Source organism: Anolis carolinensis, chromosome 1, assembly GCF_035594765.1.
Source record: "Anolis carolinensis isolate JA03-04 chromosome 1, rAnoCar3.1.pri, whole genome shotgun sequence".
NCBI lineage: Eukaryota > Metazoa > Chordata > Lepidosauria > Squamata > Dactyloidae > Anolis > Anolis carolinensis.
This window is the reverse complement of record NC_085841.1, coordinates 26,168,482-26,183,015: the sequence shown is the minus strand read 5'-3', so window position 1 is coordinate 26,183,015 and position 14,534 is coordinate 26,168,482. Positions and strand designations below refer to the sequence as shown.

Below are 14,534 nucleotides of genomic sequence, written 5' to 3'. Positions count from 1 at the left end.
GCTGATAGTGATGAGGATTTGTAACTGGCATAAAATGAGGCTTGGGAGCAATTGCAAATTGCGTTGGGCAAGGTAATCTGGACGAACGCTTGGGATCTGTGTGGGACGCTTTCCTGAAGACTGGTGTGTTTTCGTGTGCTGATACGTAAGTTGTTTTGGAATTTGGGGTCAGACGGCGGGAGGAATTGTGTGGGCTTTTGTTTGTGCAAAAATCTCTTGTGCTTAATCTCATTAGCTTTGACCTTCCGTCGTCTTCTTGACGGACGCCATCTCCTGCTTTGGATTTCGGACTGAACTGACCACGGCTTGACTTCCCCCTACTCGGACTTGGTGAAAACTACAAACGTCTGCTTCTGGCTTGAACTACGGAAAGGAACTGGGTCTACTCTACTGCTTCAATCCTCGGCTGATCTGTGTGTATTGGAAATCTTGCCTGCTGTGTGGAGGAGTGACTCAAGTTACTCAAAGCACAGTGCTGGCAGCAGAGAGGAATCTGCTGCCAATTAATTGCATTCTTTTGAACACTTTGTTCCCCGGCTTCTGTTTTGTTTATCCCCAGGCTGAAGCAAGCTGTTTTGTTTTTACCCGGATTAAACTCCGGTTTAATCCGGTTTATCTTTTGAACGTTTTTCCTTGCCCCTTTTTGCTTTTAAAGGCTAATACTGCCTGGCCCTTGTATTTTACGGGCATTTTGAGTTCTGTTATCCAATAAACTCTGTTATCTTTGATCTTGTGGCGTTCTGTCTATGACATTACCAGCATAACATTGCAGCTGAAAAGCCAGCTTGATTCTAAAACAGAAACAAGCTGGAAAATAGCTATTAAAATAATTATAAAGAATCCCTGGTTAGTTTTTTAATTCCCTACATGCAACTACCAGTTAAGAAGAAACAAAAAGTTGCTGGAGCAATTTAATTGTTGACCCCTGTTTACATCTTTATCATCTGTACTTCCACCAGCTTCTAGGCAAGTTAGGTGGAATGCAGACACATAGCAAAGGCCAAGGTATCCTCGGCAAGACTCCCTGACTCTCTTCCACCATTGCTTAGATCAGCAATGGGCAAAATATGGCCTCCATAACTCTATATCCAGCCTTCCATGTGCAGTCTTGAAGACCTACTACTACTAATAATAATAATAATAATAATAATAATGACAACACACCAGACATCACAGTTGTGGAAAAGAAAAAGGTTTGGATCATTGATGTTGCCATCCCAGGTGACAGTCGCATTGACGAAAAACAACAGGAAAAACTCAGCCGCTATCAGGACCTCAAGATTGAACTTCAAAGACTCTGGCAGAAACCAGTGCAGGTGGTCCCGGTGGTGATTGGCACACTGAGTGCTGTGCCAAAAGATCTCAGCCGGCATTTGGAAACAATAGACATTGACAAAATTACGATCTGCCAACTGCAAAAGGCCACCCTGCTGGGATCTGCGCGCATCATCCGAAAATACATCACACAGTCCTAGACACTTGGGAAGTGTTCGACTTGTGATTTTGTGATATGAAATCCAGCATATCTATCTTGTTTGCTGTGTCATAATAAAATAACAACAACAACAACAACAACAACTATTACTACTGCTACTTTATTTTTGTATCCCACCACCATCTCCCCGAAGGGACTCAGGGCAGCTTACATGGGGACAAGCCCGGTCAACAGAGAATTAAAACATAGCACAGTAAAATTTATAAAACAACCTCATAAAACAACATAACAACAGAAATTAACATCATAAATCAACCCATAGACTGACATAGTAATCAAATGCTAAACTCGGACGGTCAGGGACTTGTGCAATAAAGTTGTGGTTACAAGGACAGGGCAGGTGGAGAAAGTGCAGGAGCCAGATGATAGTTAGGGCTAGAAGGGCAATGTCCACTATAACATTATATCTATAGGGTAGGGAACAGTGTAATGTGCAGGGGATAAATGGCTGGAGGCAACATTATCTAGTGAACTGTTTAATCAAAGGCAACTTGTTTATTAAATAAATCATGGATGGGCAAGGCACAGGTCCTTTCTGGTTCAGTTTTACAACCACCACAAAACCTCATAGGACTGCTTGTCCCACCATTGCTCCCAAAATAAAGAAATGCCCCAAAAGTGCTTTATTTTTAAGACCATTGTTTAATGATTTCAAAAACAAGGTCTGTGGTCCCAACATGACTTGGTCGCAAGTAGATTTCAGATCTCCAAAACTAACTGCTTATAAACAAGCATATAGTGAGTAGACGAATTTGTATTATATGAGTCTGCAATAAATGGAAGAAATGGAACAAAAATGGACAATATGGACAAATTGATCAGATTTCAGAAAGGGATCTGCTAGCATAAGATTCCTCTGCCAATTTAAGATAATTTCACTTCTCTCACTTTAGATTTGCCTACACACAATCACACCATAGGATATGACCCACCAATCTCAACATGTTGCCATTTGAACGGAATATTTTTCACAAATATTGATCAACAGTAGATGAAAATTACATACCTGTTTTCCTAAATATATTTTCTTGAGACTGGGCCAGCCTGATAACACCAGCAACTGTTTCTCTTACTATCTGTTCTTCACTCTGCAACAGCAGCACAACACACTTCCAAAGGAGCAGAGTATCAGACAGACCTGAATATTGACAAATAAGGATGTTGTGGTGATGTTGCACAAAACCCACATAATTTGGCATATGTTTAATTAATGAATTAGCACAATTATTATATTCACAAATATTTTTTTCTTTCTCCTAAAGATTTGTCTGATATATAGATCAATCAGACAAATTAAGAACTATTAGTACACATTTGGTACAGCAGTTCATAGAATCAGAGTTGGAAGAGACAACAAGGGCCATCTAGTCTCTGCTTAAGAGTTTCAAAAGCAGGATCACATTCCAAGACAGCATATTCTACTGTTGAACAGCTCTTGCCATCAGGAAGTTCTTCCCAATGTTTAAACTGAATCTCTTTTCCTATCGTTTGAATCCAATGCTCTGTATCCTGTATCCCAAGTATGTGCTTAGTTTTGATGGTGAAACTGAGATATGTTTGATTTGGCTGATTTCTTCTCAGCTGTATGTGTATGGTTATGTTCCGAAAAATCAACTCTGACATGGTAACCCTGATTCAGATGAGGTTGCCATTGCTTTCCTCTGTGCCTGAGAGAGTATGACTTGCCTAAGATCACCCACTGGGTTTCCATGGCTGAGCGGGAATTTGGATGTTAGTCCCTGAGTCGTAATCCAACACTCAAACTATCAAATGACATTAGCTGTCTTATTCTGCTGTATCCATTCTACTTAACTTACCCAAGAAAAGCTTCTGATTTGTCAGGAAAAGAGGTGTAATGCTCACAAGTATCTCTGCTGCAGACAATTTGAGATCCATTTGCTGTTCATCTCCACAATAAGATGTGACTATTTCAACCCACTCTTTTACTTCTGATTTCACATCCTGTAAAAATAAATGATTATTAGAAATCATGACAACTTATTGTAAGAATCATGCAATGGATGAGTAAATTAACAGCTAAAGCAAGATCTTTAAATATCTACTATAAAAAAACCTAAAGACTACAACATTCAACACTAATGCTTTATAGATAATTCAGTTTTAACAACAACAACAAAAGCTAGACATAAAGTACACTAGCAAACGAAAATAAAATTATAGTGAATAAATCTGCACTGCATTTCTGCATTAATGTTTGTGAAAACGTATTTAGGAGTCCTTCAAGAGTTCTTTGCCTTTGGACTACAGTCATAAACTCCCATTTTGCATCTATGAAGTGATGAATTTAACAGATATGTCAAGATGAAGAGTTTGAAGGCCATCACACAGAAAGGAAATTCTTAATATCTTTAAGCAAAGGAAATTTCATGCAAACACTATTGGCAAACTAAATTTCCTTACCTCTTGCCAATTTTGTACAAGATGGATGACCAACTTTGAAGCAAACTTAAGGGCTATACTTTGAATTTCAATGCTGAAAAAAAAGGTTAATAGAGACACACGAAGTTAACAGTGAAATACATATTGCTGTAACTTTGAAGTTTATGTCAACCAATAATCGTCCTAGTGGCAAATACCTCCGCCCCCACACTTGTTATTGATATTATGTTCCGTTAGCTGAAGCACAGGATGAAATCTTGCCTAGTTCAACATGCTATGCCTGCTCTCCAGCTGAATATACAACCAAATGATTTTTTTTTGCATAGTCATGAGGACGTTGTGCTGAGACACACCAAATTCTCATAATATTCAAATACCAAAACATGTAAGTTGGCTACAAAACAGATATGTAGTTTTGTATTTCTAAAGAATTATCAAAAATAAGAGCAAACAAATGCACTTTTCTCTGTTCCTTGGGCTTTTAAAAAACTTCACAATAAGGGTTGCTACTTCTGTGCTCTGAAAATGTTATGCTAAATGTGTTTCTTTTAAAGGAAAAAGGTAATCTTAAACTCTAAAAAAACAAATCGAGATCTGTCTGACATCAACTATCAGAATAAGATTTGCACAGAAATATTTTATAAAGTTAGGAAAACATTGGTGGGATAGATCCTTGCCATTTTTTAATTGACAATATGTTTATAGATGTCTGACACTTTCTTGGGATAAACTTTTTTATTTTATTTTCCTCTCAATATGTCAAGTGCACACGGCCAGAAGAAATGCCGTGCTTCCTCGGAAGAGATGGAAAACCAGAACAAAAAAAGAGTTGTGTCCATAATTGTGTTTCCCAATGGTCAGCAAGTCCAAAATCAGAACATGGGTACAAGAATATGTTCCTAATCATATTCCCCAAAAACAGACATGGTAAGGAATACAGTCTTGAATCCTGGGAGCTCTCATGACTATCAATGATCTAAGTTGATAATACATTCCTGGCAACAGCGCTGTAGGCTATATTTCAGGCATAGGCAAACCTTTTTGCCCTGGGGCCGCCTTCTGGGTTCAGCTGCAAAGGTTGGGCCTGGAAAGAGTGCAAGTGGGGCCAGAAGGGGTGGTGCTGAAAGGGCTGGGAGAGAGCAGGGTTGAGGAGGGAGAGGGCAGGGTCGGTAGGATTGGAGGGGGGAGGAGGAGACACACAGCACTCGCAAGTGTTCCTCACCAGCGTCGTGTTTCTCCCCACTTCTCCAAGTCTGGAAAAGGCTCACCATTTTCCAAAACCTCAGAGGAGGAGGAGAAAAATGAAGCTGGGGAGAAACCTTTCTCCAACACCATGTTTCTCCCTGGGTTCTCCTCTGAGTTCGGGGAAGGCCAGTCTTCCCATGACTCAGAGGAGAAAGAATAACACGAAGCTGGCAATAGCTATCTCGGTAGCATCGTGTTTTCCTTCTCCTCTGAGTCTTGGGAAGGCGGGCCGCCTTCCCCGGACTCAAAGGAGAACTGGGGGAGAAATAGGGAGCTCTCGCCAGTGCCATATTTTTTCCCTGCTTCTCCTCTCAGTCTGGAGAAGGCAGGCCCAATGCTCAGAGGAGAAGGAGAAACATGGTGGGAGCTCTTCGGAGAATGCTCGTCAGCATGTATCTTTGCCTCAGCCCTCCTCTAAGCGTGGGGACAAAGCGAGCCATTGCATTCACATGCTCAGGGGAGTACCAAGGCAGACATGGGCCTGAGAAAAGAAGCCAAAGGGGTGCATCTGGCCTGTGGGGCTGGGTTTGCCCATGCCTGCTATATTTCATAGGAGGAAACTAGGAAAACCAACGCTGAGTATTCCTTGTGTAAGAAAACTCTATGAAATTCATGGGTTGCCATAGGTGATTTGAAGGCATATAAAACACACAAGTCATTGATGCCCCATGCATATCAATTTCTATCTAGGTGATTACTAATTTTAAATTCAAATTCAAATCTCCAACCAAAAAGTTGAGGAGAGGTTACGTTTAATGACCTCATTTCTCTGAAACCTGTTTCCATTTCATGAAGACTGCCATTTTGGGCTGCTTCAAAAGTGAAGTTAGAAGACATGACTATGAATGTAAAGAGGAACTAACTGTGGCCAATCTTGCCAAGGCTTTGTGAACACACAGAAAATTACAGCAGATGTAAATGCCTAAAGTGGCAACATTTTGAACTTGACCTTCCTGTTTCCTGAATCAAATATCATGCCTTGACTGGAAATAAACATTTTACAAATAGGTAAAACACAGAATGGTACAATAGTATACCTGTCAGAGGTATTTGCAATGTTCATAACCCAATGCAAAAAATCCTTTGGACTCATACTTATAGCATCTTCGGTTTTTGCAAGCAGATTTTTAAGATCCATACAGTAGAAAACCTGTAATACCTATAACAATAACAATCATTACCATGTTAAAAAAAGGTTATATCCCAATTGGATCTGAAATTATTACAAAAGGAAAGTAATCTTTGTGTTTTCACCTTGCAAAAACATTCTGGCTGCTTTTCGTTGAAAGATAGCCTAAGAAGGATCTCCTCCAAACCAGACTGTAGACACAACAGAACATTTCCTCCTTCCGTTACATGTTTACAATTCGCTTGGTTCAACCACATCAGGGTTGCATCTAAGACCAATAAACGCACTTCACATAAGTCAGAAGTCAGCAGATGTGCAACTGACAAACAAGAATCTGATCTGTTCGCTTTGATAAGTAAATCACTGTGTGCAGATCCAAGATTTGTAGTTGATGAACACATAGATATGAAGAGCTTGGTAAGGCTTTGGAGATACTGAGCAAGTCCTGGCACTGCAGAAGAGAGGTTGATGCCCTTTGCCAGCTCTGAATCTGAGATAACTTCACTGATTTTCTCCTCAAATCTGAGCAATTCTGTCCCTAAAAAGTCACAGGATGGGGGTGGTTGGATGAGGAAGGAAATACAAAGACATACTTCGGTTACTGCACATAAATTCTTAATACAAACTGCAATCAAATACAACCACTCAAATTCCAGATTTCAACAGAAGAAATTATTTTTCATAAATAAGAATCAGCATAATATATCTACTTAAATTATGTGCAAAGTGTGGAGTGCTAAGCCAGAAAAATCCATGTCACCCAAATCCAAATGAACACTAGTTTTCAGAATTACATATTTAAAGGTTGTTCTAGATGCTTAAAGAAAATACTTTAAACTTCTATATCATAACTGGTTAAATATAAAAAGGTATCATGGCTATCCCTCCATACTGAGTTCAACAACTCTGCAAAACTACAAATGTTCAATAAACTCACTATAAGTATTAAGAAAATTAATATAGCAAAAAGAAGTGGGGACTGGAAATAAAATAACAATAATAATAATAATAATAATAATAATAATAATAATAATAATAATAATAATAAACTTTATTTATATCCTGTCCCATCTCCAAAAGGAGTTGGGGCGACTTACAACAAAATTAAATCATAACGCACACATAAGCAAAAGCAAAAAGACAGGACATAATATATAACCAACAATCATAAGCGGGTAAAATTAACATAACAGTATCACAATAAATACAGTTTAAAAATTGTACTGGGTTTAAAAAACATATTGCACCCCGGAGGAAAAACCAGTTAAAACCATGGGTATTTGACAGAGATGAAAGACCACGATCATATTAAGTAGTACTCATTCATTTTCAAAGGCCTGCTTCTGCGTCCGGTTTTTAGTTCTTTTTTAAAGGTAGCTAGAGAGGGATCCTGTCTGCTTTCTTTAGGGAGAGCATTCCAATGCCGGGGGGGGGGGCACCATTGAAAAGACCCTTTCCCTCGTTCCCACCAACCATGCTTGTGAGGGTGGTGGGACCGTGAGAAGCCCCCCCCCCCCCAGAACCTTATGGCCCAAATTGGTTTATAGGGGGAGACGCAGTTCAGCAAATAGGCTGGACCCAAACCGTAAAGGGCTTTATGAGTGATAAACTGCACATTGAATTGGGTCCAGAAACTCACAGGCAGCCAGTGAGGAAAGGTAAGGCTACCTTACCTTAATGTGCTCCCTGTAATCAGCTCCTGTTAGAAATCTGGCTGCTGCTCTCTGCACTAACTGCAGTTTCCAAACCATCTTCATAGGCATCCCCAAGTAGAGTACATTGCAGTAATTCATCCAAGATGTAACTAAGACATGACCACTGTGGCCAGATCAGACTTTTCATGGTATGGGTGCAGCTAGCGCACAAGTTTTAACTGTGCGAAAGCTCTCCCGGCCACCACTGACACCTGAGCCTCAAGAGTCAGCACCGAGTCCCGGAGGACCCTCAAACTGCGGACCTGGGTCCTCAGGGGGAGTGTAACCCTGTCGAACACAGATAGCCACCCAATACCCCGATCAGTCCCACAACTGACCAAGAGGACCTCTGTCTTGACAGAGTTGAGTTTCAGTTTCTTAGTCATCATCCAGCTCATCACAACTGCCTGGGCATTAGATGGAAATGAGTAATAGAGTTGTGTGTCATCTGTGTACAGATAGCACTGAACTCCAAAACTCCAGATGACCTCGCCCAGCGGTTGCATGTAGATGTTGAATAGCATGGGGGATATCGAGTCTTGCGGGACTCCACAAGCCAAATACATCAGAGAGAGAGAGGAGTATTTTTTGCATTTCTATTATTTCTTTGATTTTTTTAGTATAGAGATGTCTTTCAAGTGACTTCATACATATAAAAGTTGGTGGATCTGAATCTATCTTTTTGTGTTTCAAGTAAAGAAGGAACACTGAAAGACTTCTCATTCAAACTTTACCATGGGGCAAAGTGAGATAACCATTGCGCTTAGAATCACAGTGCTTTTATGTTGTTTTGCGTGGTGTATTTGGAGTAGATGTTTAACAGCCAAGTTCTTCTAACATACAAGGTGGGTTCAGAAAATAGAAAGTCATGGCAAAATTATGTATGTATGTATGTTAGCCAGGCCTAGAAGTGGGAGTTAGCTATTGTTAGCCAGGTCTAGAAATGGGAGAGATGATAGAAAGCTGGAAGTAGAAGTTGATCTGAAACTGCAGAAGGTGAATTCAAAGTACAATTTGAAAAGAAGAAAAGCAGAGCAGAGAAAAGCAGGCCAATAGAAAGTAACTCAAACGAGCAGCCAGAAGCAGAAAAAAGTCAGAATAGGAGTCTTGATTTGTGGGATAACAGTTAGGGAGAAAAGCTTGCCAAAAAGCCATTGCAAAGAACTGCTTACCTGGAACAGAGAAGATGAGAACAGGAAAAATTTAAGACCTGTATTTCTTAGGGACTAGATAGGCTTAGAGGAATCCATTTAGTCTTCCTTTCCATATTACTCAGTAGGGACTTACTGTAAACTAAAACAAACTATTTCCCTTTCATTTTAGGATCTATTTGTAAACTCTAATGGCTTAAAAGTTTTGTTTTTCTTTCTATATTAGATTAATAAACCTTTTAAAAAGTTAATATTGTTGTGACTTGAAGTTATGCTTGCCCACCCCATGATTAAAGCCTTACCACATTACCCAAAAGGGGATTAATTTGTGGAAATTAAAAGTTTGGGGCAACATTGGTGGAAACTTCTGCATAAATAAAGGAAATAAGGACACTGTTGCAAAGGACTGCATATACTCTGGCCATACCCTGCATAGACACCCCTTTTAGTCTATTTACTAGTAATCTGATTGGGGAGAGAGAAACCAAGCAAACAAAAATGTTCTCACTAATTTCTGGACTAACTTTTACACATGTTTATAGAATCTCAAGCAACAACTAAATGTTTCTGACATTCCCTTCCACTCCACCCTTTTCTTAAAAAATCATTTCCCAGAAAGAAATACCCCTCATTTCCAATGATTGAAAAGTATTCATGTTTTTACCTTTGACAAAAAAAACCTTTCCTGACTTCCATTTACATATTTATTTTTCTGCTTTACTTAAAACAAGCTCTTTTCCTTAGCCAATGCCATAATTTTTATTAAACCAATATGCACATTAATTTCCAAAGTAAATGTCTGGCTCTGTTCTCAAGTTGAATTAAGAAGGCACTTCTATTTACAGACAAAACTATGCTGATGGGAGAACCAACCATTGCACAATTTTTCTAGGCCAGGAGGAAGAAAGATGGGACAGCGATAGAACAGGAGGTAAAAATCCAAGTGGGTAGGGGGTCATATACATTTGTAATTTGCAGTTGACCAGAAGATATCTCCCTCCGAGATATAATTAGAAAGAATTCAAATTGAGGTGGCTGATTTCTACAGGAAGGACACAAAGAATTTGGCTATCTCTAGAGTGAGACAATCTGGCTCCTATTGTTGAAAACAGGAAGATGAACTAAATGGGTCCTAAGTTTGATTAAACATCATCATCATCATCATTTTGATTGATGATTAAACATGTTCATTTTGATCCCTACTCTAATTATTTGTTTTCAATAGCTTTTTATCAATGAGGTTTGATCTAAAAAAGATTACATGTGAACCAAAGAAATAAATTACAATTTACTATAGAAACCAATATAAGACAAAAAAAGCAATTGAGTATTTTATCCTCCTGTAAAAAAACTTGATATTTTGAGATATTAGCAAGATTCACAGTTCCTAAGCTGTTACGGATAGAAAATGCATTGTTTCAAAATATTAAAATATATGAAATAGTTTTACAATTAAAAACAGACAATGTAAAACCACTTAAAACAAATTTGGCTCCAAAGCTTTTTTTTTTTGCTTTTTTTAAAACAACTTTTAACTTAGCACCAAAATGAGTTCAATACTGGTGCCAACTGGATGTCTAGGGGAAATAATGACACAAGAAGGGTACCACCACTGAAAAGGCCCTCTCTTATTCCTCCTATGATGTATTTCTTCTACTGATGGGAATGAAGGAACGTTCCTGCAATGGATCTCAGATAGCCACAGACATACATAACAAGAGAATGTGGAAGCCAGAACTTTTTGCTAGATACTTCCAGTTTGATCATTTGGTTTTGGTTGCCAGGAATGTTATAGTCCTGAATCCAAGCTAATAACAAAAAGAGGAACAGTCATAATTCATGAGGAAATCATGATAGGTGCCCTTCAATTTTCTGGAGCATTTTGAGTTGGTGCCCAAGTTTCAGAAGCAAGTTTCAAGTGAAAATTCTAAAAGATGTTTTAAATTTGGGAGGGTAGTTTCGGTTGTTGTCCATATTGTAGTGGTTAGTTTAAAGTTCCAGCCTTCAATCAAGATGATGATGATGATGATGATGATGACGACTATTATTATTATTATTATTTGTGGGTTTCTATAGTAATCTACCTCCAGGATATTGAAAACTACAAAGACCTATGCAGAACTTGCTTTCTTTTCTGTCTGAAAAATTCTATAACTGCCAAGCATACTTAGTCCGCAGTGAGCTATGAGACAGGAAAAAGATTGCTCATGGTATCCTGTTTTCCCCTTTTCTACAAACTTCATCATTACCACCAGGGCACTTGCTTTGGGTTTCTCAATTAACCTGCTTTGGTGACAATCTCAGTTGTTGCCTGAGATTCTATAAACATGTGTAAAAGCTAGTCCAGAAATTAGTGAGAACGTTTTTGTACTCACCACTAGAGTTTGGCATGCTGTGAATGAGATGCATTACAATGCCCATTTATCTATGTTTTTTGTTGTTGTTAACTACCATTAAGTTGACTTTGACTTATGATGACCCTATGAATGTAGGGGTTCCAAATCCCTTGTTATCAACAGTCAGCCCTGCTCAGGTCCTGAAGACTCATAGCTGTGGCTTCCTTGATTGATTCCAGCCATCTGGATGTTGTCTTCCTCTTTTTCTACTTCCTTCCACCTTATCAAGAAGTATTGTCTTTTCTAATGAATCATATAATCTCATGTTAAATTAATACAATAGTCTCAGCTTAGTCATTTTGGCTTCTAGGCTTGATTTAATATTTTTAGCAGCCCAAGATATTTGTATATTCTAGCACGATATTTCAAATGATAGTGCGATTTAGCAACTAATACAGTTCAACCTCTGAAGGACCAAGTTCTTTAGCTTTGTCATCTTACCATCCAGGAAAAGTTCAGACTTGATTTGCACTTGGACACATTTATTTGTCTTTTTGGCAGTCCATGGTATCATCTACTACCACATTTCATGTGCGCTGATTTTTTTTCTTTCAGCTTTCTTTACTGTCCAGCGTTCATAACCATACATAGAAATAGGAAAAATGGTGCCATGGATTACCCTGATTTTTATCATTCTATATAATGGTTACTTAATGCCAACAGTCATTCAAATTTAATTTTAAAATCTATGAAGAAGAAACAAGAGATGTAATCCACAAACATGCTAACTCAAGCACTGAAACTAATTTATATAGAAATTCAAGCTTGAAGCTAAACGGCTGTGGTCCAAATTAACTGTCTGAATACATCTCCCTCTATGAACCAGTTTGTAGATTAAGATCTTTAGGAGAGGTCCTGCTCTCGGCCCCACCAGCCTCACGGGTGCGGCTGGTGGGGATGAAGGACAGGGCCTTCTCGGTGGTGGCCCCATGGCTGTGGAACTCCCTTCCAAGTTAGATCAGGTCGGCCCCCTCCATCTTGACCTTTAGGAGACAGCTAAAGACCTGGCTATGGAACCAGGCATTCGGCCCATCATAGGAATAGTTAAAGTGAAGTTGTAAGTGATGTGTGATATATGATGTTATTTTATGTGTTGTGTTTAATAATGTTTAATGTTTTATTAGGGGAGTGTCAACTTTGATGTATTATTCTGTTTTGATCGAGGGCACTGAATTGTTGCCAACACTGTTAACCGCCCTGAGTCCCCTTTGGGGTTGAGAAGGGCGGTACATAAATACCGCAAATAAATAAATAAACATATACACTTAACTGGAAAAAAGACTAACTGAAGTGAGTGGAACTTAAGACTGAGACGTTTTGTGTAAAATCGTATTGCTAATTGTTTATTTATTTCACTGTCCTTGAAATAAACTACAAGGACAGATTGCCATGTAATTTAGTTCTGATAATAATAATAAAAACAGAATAATAGGAAATGTTGATAAATGAAGAGGGAATAGAAGCAGGAGGGGAAAATCCATTATCTATCACTTTATGTGCCAGTGCAATTATTTATAAGTATGACATTTAAATATACATAAACAGGACACTATGCTTTCAAAAGAAAATGAGCTGCAATTGCTCAAGAATACAAGCCATCTTTATCATCATGTGTCAAGAACTACTATTCTTAAGTTAGCTCCAAAGTGCTTTCATGAGGCTTTGATACTAAACTAAGATATTTGTGCCTAGTTATTTTTAGTGCATGTCAAATGAAACATTTTCTGCGAAAAAAATGCTTTGATCTGAGAACTTGGTATGTTTTGGTTTATTATCTGTTTTCCTTCAACAAAACACAGAGACATTTCTAAATTAAAACATTTCTAACTGTTTAGTGTACAAAGATGACCCTCACATAGGTTAACCAATATGTTTCATTTGCATAACAACAGCTGCCTACTGCCTGCTATCTACTACATATTTTAATGCAGTTATGAGTTTATAATTCCTTATGGAATGCATGCCACAAAATTAAGACCCAGAAACATATGGGCCTAAATGTGGTATAGAGACAGTATATTAGGAAAAGGGAGGGATGTAAACTTACCAAGCCATTGCAAAGTTTGTTGAGATATGGCTAGCTGTGATATATGGACCCACCTTAGCCAAGAAGCCATAGTTGGTTAACCAACTACAAACCACAATAGGAACTTCTGACTTTCTTGGAACCATAGCTTACCATGACAAATAAACCTGCACCCACAGTCTATCTCTGGTATTTTTCCAATTTTCAATTTTGTAACAGGAACTGACCAAATAGAAAGAAAAACACCAGAAATAAAAAAGTCACATTTTGGTTCTCTACCCTGTAATTTGTGGATTAAAGCTACAAACCATAACTGGCGCAATCTAGGGCTTACTGTGATGGAAACTCACCTATAGTTATAGTTGGGCAAGGGCTTTTCCTGCTACAATGAAATCAAATGCTCAACCTAATGTAAAATTGTCTTTCTCACAAACATGATCAGTTTTGTATTGCCGAAGTCATAGCACATAACTTTCAACTGTCCAATTGATTTAGCTTGTTATGTTAAAAATATATTGCAGCATCATTCAGTCACCATCAAAAAACTAAAAGGGAACTCCGATAAGCTACATTTTTTATTACTGTACAAAGGATGTTAAAATCCAAGAATTTTATTATGCCTTCTCACTCCAACTAATATGTTCAGCAATACTATTGTATTTGATAACAAATTGTAAGGAAAGTAGGGAAAAAATTATAAACAGAAACATTATCAATTGATCCCGTCTTTTAGAAGCCAAGAGTGGGTAGGTAAATTGGTTCTCCACATGTTCTCCCAAATCTATTCTTGGAGCCAAAAAGCTAAAGGAACTAGAGGAGCTTAAACATGAGATCACAGAATATGAAACTACAGTACCATTAAGGAAGAAGTGGTTGGATGTTTAATGGTTATCCTGACCAAAGAAACTCCAAAGACAAAAAAATTGGGGGGAAAATAATGTTGCAGTGCTCAAAGTAAAGAATAGTGTCCCTACCACTGGGCTGGAGTATAAGAGACA

General features: G+C 38.4%; 1 protein-coding gene across 4 annotated transcripts in view; it reads right to left on the bottom strand.

The window, feature by feature from the left end:
• Positions 1–14,534, bottom strand: part of thada (THADA armadillo repeat containing) — a 181,835-nt gene that overhangs the window by 26,137 nt on the left and 141,164 nt on the right. For 3 of the 4 annotated variants that reach the window (XM_062971393.1, XM_062971397.1, XM_062971395.1), the window contains 5 exons: positions 6,395–6,807; positions 6,178–6,299; positions 3,917–3,989; positions 3,313–3,457; positions 2,502–2,633 (listed from right to left, as the gene is read on the bottom strand). In XM_062971393.1, the coding sequence (XP_062827463.1) occupies positions 2,502–2,633; positions 3,313–3,457; positions 3,917–3,989; positions 6,178–6,299; positions 6,395–6,807 (885 nt within the window). Of the gene's footprint in view, positions 1–2,501; positions 2,634–3,312; positions 3,458–3,916; positions 3,990–6,177; positions 6,300–6,394; positions 6,808–14,534 lie in introns of those variants that run through there. The other variant, XM_062971402.1, reaches the window with a different exon arrangement.